At 38.6% G+C, this 12976-nt stretch overlaps 1 protein-coding gene across 2 annotated transcripts in view; it reads right to left on the bottom strand.

The window, feature by feature from the left end:
- Nucleotides 1-12976, bottom strand: part of grk5l (G protein-coupled receptor kinase 5 like) — a 55546-nt gene that overhangs the window by 14281 nt on the left and 28289 nt on the right. For both annotated transcript variants that reach the window (XM_041787213.1, XM_041787211.1), the window contains exons 2-3: nt 7416-7511; nt 7216-7328 (exon numbers count right to left, since the gene is read on the bottom strand). In XM_041787213.1, coding sequence (XP_041643147.1) covers nt 7216-7328; nt 7416-7511 — 209 coding nt within the window. The remainder of the gene's footprint in view (nt 1-7215; nt 7329-7415; nt 7512-12976) is intronic.

The following is a 12976-nucleotide window of genomic DNA, read 5'->3' as shown; positions in this document are numbered from 1 at the left end:
TGCATGATGGGAAATAAACTCAAAAGGAATTCTATTCTCATCTTGTAGTTATTGACCACCAGTCTTTGCAAAATCTTAGTCTGAGACTAAAAACTCAATGGCTTGCGGACAAATTGTCTTTAGATTTGCGAGGGTCTCGGGTGTCAGTCTTTTTAGAGTCTTTCAAGAGTTTTTGCAAAGTCCTCTGGTGTAAGGCTGACATAAGGTATGATAGCCCAAAAATTTGAAATTTTTAGGTTTGTTGTCTATCAAACTAAGGCATTATAGTCCCAAGTGGAATGGATTATGTTTTGCCACTAGCTTGCTAACTAAAGCTAGCTGCTTTGTGCGGGGCTGTCAACCAATGGCAGGTTGGTTCGTCATCACGTCGGTCTTAGTAGCGCATGGAGAGAAAAAGAGCCTGTGATGTGGCCCTCTGTGTCACAGTTATTTCGATATTTATCAGTAAAACTCATAATAATTAGCAGGAAAAACAACTTCAATGTCACAGGGAGGCTGTACATTATGATTCTATTTGTTGAGCCTTGTTCAGAATTCACTGTGGGGCTTCAAGAGTGGGCAAGTTTTCCATTGCACAGTCAGTCCAGAAAGTTTACACTGGTACTGGATCAGTAATCCGTATCGGCTGATACCCAATGCTTTGGTTATCAGAATCGGTAAGGAAAAATGGTACCATCTCTACAGTATAAATGATACAATATAGAATATGGTAAGAATGATATGATACGCGATGAATTATATGATACAGTAATATGACAAAATACAATGTGAATGACATGATATAATACACCATTATGCTATATTGTCATTATACTTTAGTGCACTATAACAATACGATAAAATTAAAATGTCTTTCTCCCAAAAAACATGAAAAAACAAAGCCCTGTGTCTTACTCCCATTTTAACGATAAAGTAAGATCCAAAATGTTTGTTTCTCTGAAGATTTCTTTTTTAGTCTGTAAAGTTAAAAACAGAAATAAAGATTTGCCTCACAGGGTTTTTACAATCAGTACACATCATCCTCCACAGGAAGTGTGAAAAGATAAAAGAAACAATACCAACTTAATAAATCAGTCAAGAGACTGCCTTTATTTAGATAGGATAGCTGAAGAGAGACAGTAAATATGGGGAAAGACAGCGGGGAAGACATGCACTAAACAGTGCCAAGACTGGGAATCCATCCCGTGACCAGTATGTGGAGGACTACCACTATGTATATGGATGCCTGTTCTACCCACTGAGCTAAACTGACGCCCCTCCTTCTGCTTTACAACTAAAAAAAAATCTGAATTCCTAATTATATCAGAGTCTGTCACTGAAAAGAAAAAAAATCAGACTTTCTCGTATGATTTTGCTGATGGAGTAGCTCTTGTGTAGTGTCAGCGTGGAAACACACATTCTGTCACTCTCTCACTCACACATATGCCGCTCCTGGCTCCGTGTCTGAATGCACATCAACACAAACAGGTTTGGCTGTTAAACACTGGACATATTGGACATCTCTCTGACAGCGCTCTGACGCATTTCATATCCAGCACTTTTAACTTCTCACAGAATTAAAGAAAAAAAAAAAAAAAAAAAAGAAAAAGAGGGGGGTGGCAACATGGCGCCCAGGCTGCACGCTGGCTCTACTCTTTCTATCAGCAGCCTTTTTCCAGCATGGTCCTGGGTTGCCTGGCAGCAGCACAGTAAACACGGTGGGATTCCTTGAGGTCCTGGAGTGTCACAGTGTGTCACACCAGCGTCACCAGATTTCCACTACAAAACACACACAGACACTCTCATGTATGTATACAGTACATACACACAAACATAAGTCAGGAGATTAGGGGAACATAAAAAGCCACAGCGTCATGGACTCTACAGAACAAAGGCTGAAGAAGTGCAGGGATAAATGTACTCATAAAGTGTGGGATCATGTCAGTGTATAAAACAGGAGGAAAATAGCAGAGTTCATTTAACTAAGACTATAAATGTTAATCAACTACCTTTTTCAATAAGGAATTAGAGAGTAAGACTCACTTAAAATAGATCTTTGATTATAAAATTGATGAAGCTAAGTTTAGTTTTTTGTTAGCATGATTAAAATGTTAGTGCTGGACTATTAGATGTTGAAAATCCATTATATTTTCTGAACTGTGAATATAATCTGTAAAAAACAGAACAGGGGTTGGATAAAGAGCATTTATACACTCATTGATCTACACTCAGTATCCCATCATGACAAAATGAAAACAGAATTTAACATTTTTTTCAAATTTCTTAAAGATAAAAACTTAAATATCACATTTACAAAAGTATTCAGACCATTTGCAGAAACATTTTCAAAACTCGCCCCCCATTTCTGCCCATCTTTGCTGAGACGTTTCTACACCTCTATTGGAGTCAACCTTTAGTAAATCAGATTTACTGGACATCATTTTGAAAGACACAGCTCTCAAAGAAGGCCTCAAAGCTGAGAATGCGTATCAGAGCAAAAACCAAGCCATGAGGTCAAAGGAACTGCCTGCAGAGCTCAGAGACAAGATTGCTGCAAGGGACGGATCTTGTAACCTTGCAAAGCGGATGTATCTGCCGGCCTCCATCTCTTTCATCAACAAATCCATCTTGAAAAACTCCAATCTGCACCGTTTCTGCTGAACTGAACACTGTTTGCACCAACAGCTCAAATTTTCATAGCAAAGAATACCACTGAAAGTTATTCATGACAGAAAAGATGTTTTTGCTCTTCTCCCGACCTGCCTTGGCATGAGTTTGCGATTGTCACTGGTGGGTTGAGTTGTTCTGTAAGCAGGTTTATACAGTGGCTGCTACCGCTGAAGCATTTAGCTCAATGCAGCAGTATAAAAGCGCCTGTTTTATCAGAATTAATCCACATTACTTCATGAAAACAAGAGCAAAGAGTCACACTCAAAGCTTCTCCTGACGGAGAAGACATTTTCACTCTTCTCCTGACTGGCTTTGGCATAGGTTTTATCCACACTACAACCCACTGTTCATTTACTACGGCAGGGTTTGCCGTCAGTTTGTTGCAGAGCTGCTCATTCCTTTAACGTCATTTTGTCTTATTGCTCTGATTGGCTGGCCATAAATGTGACAGACAGAAAAATTGTCCAATCACCTTCTGAGAATTTTTTCAAGAACTCCTGCCCTTCCCAAACACTTTGTTTGGGATGAATGTGAAATGTATCCATGCTATGGATATATAAATCCCTTTATCTGGTGTGTCAGGTTACATATCTGGGGAAAGCTTAAAAAAATCTGCTGCACTTAATGAGAATACAAATGAATTTTTTCGACTGCAGCATCAGGCTGCAACATCAGAATATTGAAAAAAGTGAAGGGAGTCTGAATACCTTGTTTTTTCTTCTGTTTATTTTTAAGTGATTAAAGTATTGATGGTGCATTAATATAAATGTTTTACATTTGTATTCATTTTACAAAATAGCTTATTAAAATAGTTCAAAGAATTGTTTTGACTAAAAGTAAAGACTAAAATGTCAGAACTTTTTTTGACTAAAACTGGACTAAAACTTTAACGTGTGAAAATGACTTAAATCTGACTTACACTAAAAGGCATATTAATATAAAGACTTACAGATATAGTTAAAATCAGCATGTACATTTTATTTATTCCTTAGATATTTAGATCTATAGGGGTTTAACAGAGAACATAGACAGAAAAAAGATAAATTGTGACTGCTGCCAAGTGTTGATTAACTGAGCCTTTGTTGTGAGGGGCTCTGGAGAAATTACACACAAACACACACATGCAGTAAATGAGCTGTCTGAATCCCACCCTTTGCCGGTGGGGGGTCAGCCAAAGGGGAAAAGAAGACGCCCTCTTAGCCTTTCGGACGCAGCAGGGATCCAACTCACAAATTCACACAAAATCATATGCGCACACACACACCGTTTAATGATGTAAGAGGAACCACTTGAACCCTGAGCACATTCTCCCTCTCAAACGCACCAAAACATAACGGTCTTGCTCATGCTGCTTAGTTTTCTTTGACATAAAACTGAGTTTCCTGTTTCACCAGAAATTAAACATTGTGACTTCAGAGTTTCTTTTGGCCTCGTAACGTCGCAGGACTCACATGTTATTTAATCACTTGAAATATAAGCACCTGCCTGCCTGTAATCAGCCTCTGGCCTGCTTTATTGTCAGTACAGTGGCGAGTGTAAAGCTCAACGCCGAGTGTGGCCTCACACTTTGTCACATGGATCCCAGAATTACCGCCAACATGTGTTTGGGATGAACGCGTGTGGGTGATTTTTGGTCACTTTTGGGGCTGGGTGGCTGAAGGGGGGGTGAAAAAGGGAGGGAAGGGGGGTGTTGGGATTGGAGGGGTTTGCTGTGGGAAACAATGCTGTCCTTTCTGCTCCGTCACATGCCCCCACAGATATTCTGGGCATAGATAAAGACTTAAATGTGTCATGTGGGAGGTATTCGTCTAGACTCAGAGAGAAAGATTGGAAAGGGGGGGGACAACCAGCCAGGGTGGGGGGTTGGGGGTAGGATCTGGCTGTTGAATAATCACTACTCAGTTTAATTGTCTCCTCTGGCTGCATGACCTAGCAGCACCCGGGTACATTCAAACTATGCTGTAATGAAAGTGAGTGCTGCAGAAAAGGGGATGACTGTTGTCTAAAGCAGCATTTTTCCAGGGGAAGAAAATACACAGGGTTTGAATCAGAGGTGTAAAGTTAAAAGGTATTAATGCTCTGTTATAGTACTAAAGTAAAGTTTTACTCCAAAAGAGCCTAGTTTTGACAGTCAGTCCTTTTTGATCCATCATTTTAAATTATGTTATTTATAAATTTCCCATCCACTGTGGTTGTAATCAGTGGCTAGTATTAGATTATGTTGTTTGTAGTAAAAATCAAGACCAGAACATTTATTTCAGTCACTGCCGGAGGGATGACATACAGATACCAGGTTACTGTGCTCAAGTAGATTCTTCATTCTAGTCTTCTGTGTTTTGCTTGAGTATTTCTAAATTTCGATTTTCATACACTACATTTTAACACAAATGTCTGCTATAACTCCTTACATTTTCTAAACAGGCTGGTCATCAGTCATTCCATCCAGGCAGGTTTATTTTAGTACATCTGAAGAAACAAGGTATTATTTTTCATAGGGATGCCTTTGTTATTTTTTTTGCAGCTGATATCAGTTATCACCTATAAGTGAGATTGGCTGATACCGATTGCTGTATTTGCAATTGTCCTGTACCGCCACACTTCGGTGCATGCAGTCACATGATGAATGGAACTGTACAACTTTTAATATGCTGTTTACCAACAACTATGCGACAGTGTCACAGCACACTACATTAAACATAAATATGATACCTTAAAAGTTTCTAAGATGCATGTATTTTATTCTCATTTTTACATTCTATCAATTCATTCTGAAGATATCAGACTATTCATTACTGTGTTGCTTTTAATGTTGCATCTTTTTATCTGGTTGTCCTCTTTCCTCAATAACAAGAAGGATCAAACTGTAAGCGCCTTACACATGGAGTAGAAGCTCATAAAGCTCACATTGTTGCAAGATTGGTTCATGTGAAAATAAAACCTCATGACATACTTGTGTTTACTGCTTTAAACGCATCAAAACTTTTACTCCTGTTTTTATGTTACAATAAAATATTTAATTTTATCTAAATCACTTAATTTTTAGTTGAAACATTGTTTAAATGAATCTCAACTGTACAGGAAAACAGATGCAGTTAGAAATAGGAAAAAAAGTACCCAGCTGTGATTAAGTGACTAGTTAGCTCTTTGGCTGACAGCTGATGCTTATGGAAAACCCGGCTTATGCAGTCCACAACAGCCTTTTACCGACTTTAACAGAGCAAAAGCTATTGAATTGTTTATAAAGCCTATTTCGCACATAAGCTATCATTAAGGCTACAATTCAGCACCATTTATTGTATGAATTAGCCTTTAATAGGAGGGTGTCTATCCAAATGTATAACCAAATCTATAAGAATTTTTAAATTTGCTGAAAAGAAAATGCAATTTTGTACTGCAGCAGAAGAAAAGGTTTCAATGCTATGTTGCAATATGGCCAATGGCCTTTATTGTAGAAGCCATTGCAGAAATCAAACAAACTGCAGAAATGGTGACTTTTGGAAAAGTACTAGTAACAGCCCAGCTGTATCGTTAATTTCGTAGACTAAATCTATGAGTAAAACTATTCGTCAGCCACTTTTTATACCAAGAGAAAGACGAAACTAACACTAGCTAAAAATAGATCTTTGATGACTCTAAGTTTGACTACAAGTAAGTTTAGTTTTTGTCAAGGAGATTAAAAACAGTTTTAATTTTCATGTGACATTCAAAATCCATGATATTTCTCCACCAATGGTAAAGCCATCAATACACGACATATCTGTAGCTCTTCTGCCTCTGCATAGATGACACTATTATGATTTGGCACCAAATTCAGTTAAATAAAATAGAAAGAAAAAAACTGTTAGACATCACTAAAATGCAGCTAAAACTAAAGAACAGGTTAATCTAGAGAGTGAGACTAAGACTAAAAATAAAAACAGCTGTCAAAATTAACACAGCCCAGCTGCTAATTTAAGTGTTAATCCAAGGATGTTACTGTTTTTCTACTAAATGTATATTCCCAACATGCAGCATTTCTAGAAAGTTTTTATGTGCCAAGTAAAAATGTCTATGGTGGATGAAAACCCCACTTAAGCATTTAAGGGAAAACATAATTTTCCGACAAGGTCAAATGTAACATCATATAATGACATTTCTGTGAAGTTATGGAGGTCTTAACTTCCTCAAACCTCATAAATAGCTTTACAGGGTCACTGTTTTATCCACTGTAATAGCTTTTTACCATCCACAGTGCTTCTCTTCCTTGTAAGGGTTGATGTCATAATACCGAGTGAACAACAGAGCAGTTATATTCAGACACAAACACTGGGCTCTCTACTTCTTATATGACTCAGCCAGAGAAATCAAAAGATTAACAGACCAACTGTTCATAAGTGTCGGTGAATGCTCAATTAGGGCTAAAGTGCTTTGATCATAAAGAATAACATGACTTAAAATAGTGATTAAGGTGTATTAAAGGAGGAAAGGGGGGTTATTGATCACTTTAATGGGGAGATATTCCAGGATACTGAACTGAAAACTTCTGATAAAGGATGCACAATCATGTGCATGTGTTTGTTTGCTTACCATTGCGTCCAGCAGCTGGATGCATCGCTGCAGTTTGATTCTCGTCTCACAGAAAAGACGAAAGAGAAGCTGTCCAATTGGCTGTTTCTCACAGATGCTGACATAATCCTTCTCTGCAGAAATAAAAGCACACAAACTTTAAAACGTGCTCCTTTTTTTAACATCTGCAGACATACAGATGAGAACACAGAGATACGTACCGATGCAGTTTCCCACCTCAGTGCACTGGCTTATGTGGGGGAACCGGAGGATCTCTTTCCATTTCTTACTCCTTCCTTTTCGCTTTCCTCCTCCACCTGTGGCCACAGAGACAAACCAGATGGTGAAAATGTCATGAAAAAAACTCAAAGTTGTCAAAGTTTATTTTCATCAGACAGGAGTAAATGGAGGCCTAACGGCTAAAAGGGGTTGTAGCAAAGGGGGGGTTGTGAGTGGGCTCCCCCTGAATGAAATGATAGTCTCCATGTGTATATATAATTCATAGATTACGTCTCACTTCCTCTGTAAAAACTTCCTCTCTCTTCTCACTGAGGAGCTTTCTTGAAAGTGGAACAGTGTGTGTGTTTGTGTCCACACAGACAGAAAGCCTATTCTGACCCGATCGGTTCCCATCAGAACCCGGGATTTTGCCAGACTGGATTCCTCAACTCTGAATAATTGTGCATCAGCTCCCTGCAGCAACACCATTATACACAAAAATCACTTCAACTATTTTATATTCCTAAAAACTCTCTTCTATTTGACCAGATTTCCAGCCTAACTTAAATCAAAAATCCTCTCTTTCCTCTGTTCACCAGATAAAATTTAACGCAACAGTTAAAGCATATTTCTCTGTTTTTCCTCCTTCTAGGGTTGCTGCTCTCTACGTCATGTTCGTCCTGGTTTGATTTTTTTTTCCTCAAATGCGAGGACTGCTCTAATGAACTGACAGGGATTTCCTTTAACCACTCTCTGCGGTGGAAACATGCTGCAAGCGGCTCACCCCATGTGAGAGGCAACATTGAGAGCATGAGAGCGGGAGCAGCAATGACAAGCAGACATCTTTAAGTAATAACCCAGGAATGCGAGAGGCACTACGTCATGCTGGCGCCTGTGAGTGAAAGCTTTAACAGTTTTCCCATCAATCCTCCTGCATCACTCCCTCGCTCTTCACTCCCCTGAAATATATATCTTAATCTTAAAATAATGTCTCCTTTGTAATCTTTAACGACACACTTCCAGACACTTTCTGAGCGTACAGATCAAAGTCTCAAACTGGCACCTTTTGTGGGATATTAGACGTCATACAGAGTGAATTTATTACTCATAATGATATCATGACAAAAGGCCAGGGTGAAGCAGCTGCATCAAAGTTATTGTCACGAATGATGAATATGGGGACTGTTTTTTTTTTTTCTCATTTTCAAAGACCATTGCTTTGGCAAACTGCCAGCTCTTTCTTGTGGTGAACACTTGGACATTAACTTTGTTGAATATGCTGACTGTGCCAAAGTCCCACGAGCTTCATCTTTTTCTTTTAGATCTTTGCCACCAGAGCCAACGGCAGACACATTTACAGACACAAGTGAATGTCTTTTTATTTTTTTACTCTTTTATTGGTTCCATTTGCATGGACAGGTAGATAGGTAGCACAAGGTCATACAGTATTTTACTGTAAGTAAATTATTATTTGTTTTACTTTCTTGTCATTGACCAAAGGGTGACAGTAATGAAAAACAGTGTCTTTAAACTGAAACAAAGCCCCCTCAAACTGATCATGTAGTCAAGTCAGACTTTGCCAACCAAAGTGAAGTTGCCTCTTAAATGGATGTGGTATCAGATTTCGGTCAACTTACAAAGTAGAGCTTTTTCTTTAAGTTGGCTAAAAACACCATCAGCTACAGTTTGACTTTTTCTAAAGCTAATTTTAAAAAATGTAACGTTGCATTTAACATACTCTAGATCAGTGGTTTTCACATGCGTTGCCCACTGGGCTCTGGGCACCCGGTATGCAGTGAACTGGATCAGGTGTGGGAAAGCGCACCAGGTACTCGTAAAAGTGCAGCTGCTGCTCCCATCCTTACTCTCCTGTGCACCTCTGCATTAGATACACAATCTTGCCAACGATACCCACAGATGTACCAAAGAGAAGTTGCCACAAAGGGGCCGGTCGTCGCCTCTGGCCGTCAGTCAAAATCCAGGCATCAGTCGAGTATAGTAAGACTGGAAGGACCAAGGACCCAAAGACTGACTTTTGTCCACATGCCTAGATGCTGGGAACACCACACTGTCTTGCTTAGTGAACCCATCACCCAATGAGCGAATACGGGTCCGCGGTTGATCTCAGCCTCACAGTCAGCGGATCGATGGATTACACCACCAAGGTAGGGGAACTGCTCTACAGCTTCCATGCTCTTATCATTCACAAACACAAATTCAATGGCAGCATCAAAGGCAAATGGCCCAGGAGATGTGAATTCCCAATGCTTCAGCCTCCTCACTAAAGCAAGTTAAGATCTATAGTCACCACGAATATCATACCATCATCAGTAAAGTCCAGATAAGTGATCTGAACATTGCCAAATGACCCTCCACAGTCAGCTGCCTGCCCCATTACTGATACAGGTGCCACATAATATGTACAATCCATACAAAGAGACCTTTGCAATACCCTTTGCTGTAAATCAGCACACTCTTTGTCGAGAGCACCCCTTGTCCCAGGTGGGAAGTTACTAACTATGAGGATAACTTCACTAATGGTACAGAAGTGTCTAAAGTAAAAAAACCAACAATAATCCATCAGATGCATAAGCAAAGGACTCAAAGCAGTGATCACTCTACATTTGGGAAAATGATCTAGTTGTGATTTTTTTCCCCAGTATTGCAATTGCAATTTGATATGCAATTATTTCTTAAATTCCTTATATTATGTTTTTTTTCCCCAACAAACACAAGCAATAAATCATTCGATATTTTAACCAACACAATATTAGATAAAACTAGAGCCTAACAATTTTGAAAAATATCTGTGATGATTTTGACTCATATTGCAAATTGGAAGGGAATTGATGTTTTGAAGGGAGTTATAATCATTATGTCATTCTCATATTTAATAAGACAAACATACAAAAAAGTAGGATTTTTTTAGACTATTCTAAAAAATAACCTTGGAATGACTGCAAGATCTGTAATGCATAACATCTCTGCTGCAAAAAAAGCTTTAAACTGCTATTTGACACAAATTTCAGGTTACAGGAATATTGTACCTTTTGCGATTTGATAATTGCAGCAGGCTATATTGTGATTTAATCTAATTTTCGATTAATTACCCAGCCCTACTAAAAAGGGCAGAACTTACATAAATTGACAGTTGCTTTGCACTGTTGTATGGTTTCCCAAACTCTCCAATACTTTTTAGTAGCATCTTGTCTCCCTGCTTACAACTGTCTCTGGATTACAACTTCTCTCCTTGTTTTGACAAAAAGCCACAGACAAAGAAGCAGGTACACAATCGCCTTGAAATCCTCCATTGATGTTGTATTTGGCCTCAGTTATTTCATACAGCATTGCTTTGACGACCCCGATTATACTGGGGAGGTTCTACCAAAGTACTCACTATAATGGAAAATGCAGTGCCTGGTATTAAAACCAAGAAGAGCTGAGCCAGTACCACATATGAAACCAAAACCTTTCTGCCTAGTTTGGCAGAAATGCTAAAGAGTGTAAACTTGTAAAAACGAACACAAGGAAGCACATAGCTGATAATGTTAGCTGTAACCATCATATAGTGCTGTGGATGTGCTTGGCCCAATGTGGCTTTTCAGCCTAAATTTATTTAATAATTAGTAAAACATGCCAATAACTGTATCTGACTTTAGAGTTTGCAGGAGGCTTTATTGTAACTCCAGGCCTGGTATGTTTTTAGATAAAGGCCCCTGCGTCACACAGCAGACCCACACTGCCTGGTAGACATATCAGCGCAGACAAACGCAAAGCATGAATGTATTAATAACTCAAGTCAAAATATCCCCTAAGAGAATCATTAGCTCCCAGCACCTGCTCCTCATCAACATTACTGTAGACCAAACAAGCTATTAAGAGGCACACTTCCTTATTTAAGCACCAGTTGTTCTATGAAAACACTTAATATGTAGAGTTTTTCTCCACAACAAAACGTCAGTGTGTCTCTGTGTGGTCCAACGTTTTTAATCTCTTTTTCATACAAACATGACGTCTGCCAAAAACCACAGAGAGCGCAGAAGGTCATTCCCCAGGGGTCCATCGTGCTAAAAATGAACGTTACAGTAAGGCGTTTGTGGATAAAAGCGCCCACCAAATGGCACAGATTTCCTGTGAAGGGTCAACTTCATGTCAGATAATTGTACCAAACTTCGTCACTCCACCCAGGCATTCAACTTCTACACAATGAGACAACCACAAATAATGAAGTTCCTTATTTTTTCTTTTGTGTCCTGTTTTCTTTCCTTCCCTCTGCTTTCAACGTATTTATTTTTCATTTTCTCTGAATCCGCGTCTCCCCCTTCCCGCGCCTTCTTGTAACTCATCTCCCCCGCCATCACCTTCCCCTCTGACTCCATTTCCTGTAATCAAGCATGTTTTTTTTTTTTTTTTTGACTTAGTTGAGGATTTTCTGTCACCATCACCTACATCATCATGACTCAACCCTCTTTGTTTTAGGGTTGCATAAGGTCACAGTGTCACAGCATTAGAGAACACTGTCGTAGATCCATGGGTCCTTCCAATCTGGGTTTGACACCTGAAACAAAGTTACACTATATCTTCTTTTCTTTATTGGAGATAGTTTTAAAACATCTTTATTTTATACTTTCTTATCCAATTATCAATCTCACAAATGCTCAGTTTTTTCTAACAGTAAAGACTGTTTCATTAAAGGTCCTGTTTGGAACTTTTGCTTGGGTAATGCGTTATCTCGTTGCTGATTTTTTCAGGTACATGTGTAAGTTGTATTTTTTCAAAATGCAAATGAATCACTCAATAAGAAAGCTTGTGCCAGAAGAAGTCTAAAGGCTTCGCTTTGGCTGTTTGACTACCCTGTGACTTCACATCGAGTATGCAGTGTGATCCAAATCAGAGTAAACAATTTAATGTGTGGATGAAATCCCAGAATTAATGCCAGATTAGCGAGGACTTTTAAATGTGAAAAAGAGCACACTAGTCATTCTGGCTCCCAGAGGAGCTCGCCAGCCAGCCATCACGCTTCAAGAAATAAGAAAACCCACACTGATGCACTTAAAAAAATATATTATTTATATATGTATAAATAACTAAATGGATGTATTAAAGATTAAACATATTCATTCTTACTGTTGTTTAAATTTTACTTACAGTCTGCAAATTATTTTATCGGAATATGTCAATGCAGAGATGACAGGCTTTTTAGTAGTAAATCCCATACCAACTTTGCTTAGTATGCAGTATATACAGGTGCATCTCAAAAAATTGGATAATCATGTAAAAGTTCATTCTTCCCTATGAATTACTTCAAAATTTTAAAACTGCATTAATGGCATATTTTACTCGTACAAAGTAAACACATCACAGACTTTTTAGTTTTAATCTTGATGATAACAGCTTACAGCTCATAAAAAAATCCCTTATCTCATAATATTATAATACAGTGAAAAAGTCTAATTTGCAAAGGTTTCCAGAGCCTTCATTTTCTCACTCTGGTTTAGTACACACAACCACAATCATGGAGGAGACTGATGACCTGGCAAATGTCCAGAAGAAAATCACCGGC

Source organism: Cheilinus undulatus, linkage group 5, assembly GCF_018320785.1.
Source record: "Cheilinus undulatus linkage group 5, ASM1832078v1, whole genome shotgun sequence".
Taxonomy (NCBI): Eukaryota; Metazoa; Chordata; class Actinopteri; order Labriformes; family Labridae; genus Cheilinus; species Cheilinus undulatus.
Note: the sequence above shows the minus strand (reverse complement) of the source record. Positions and strands in the feature narration are given on the sequence as shown.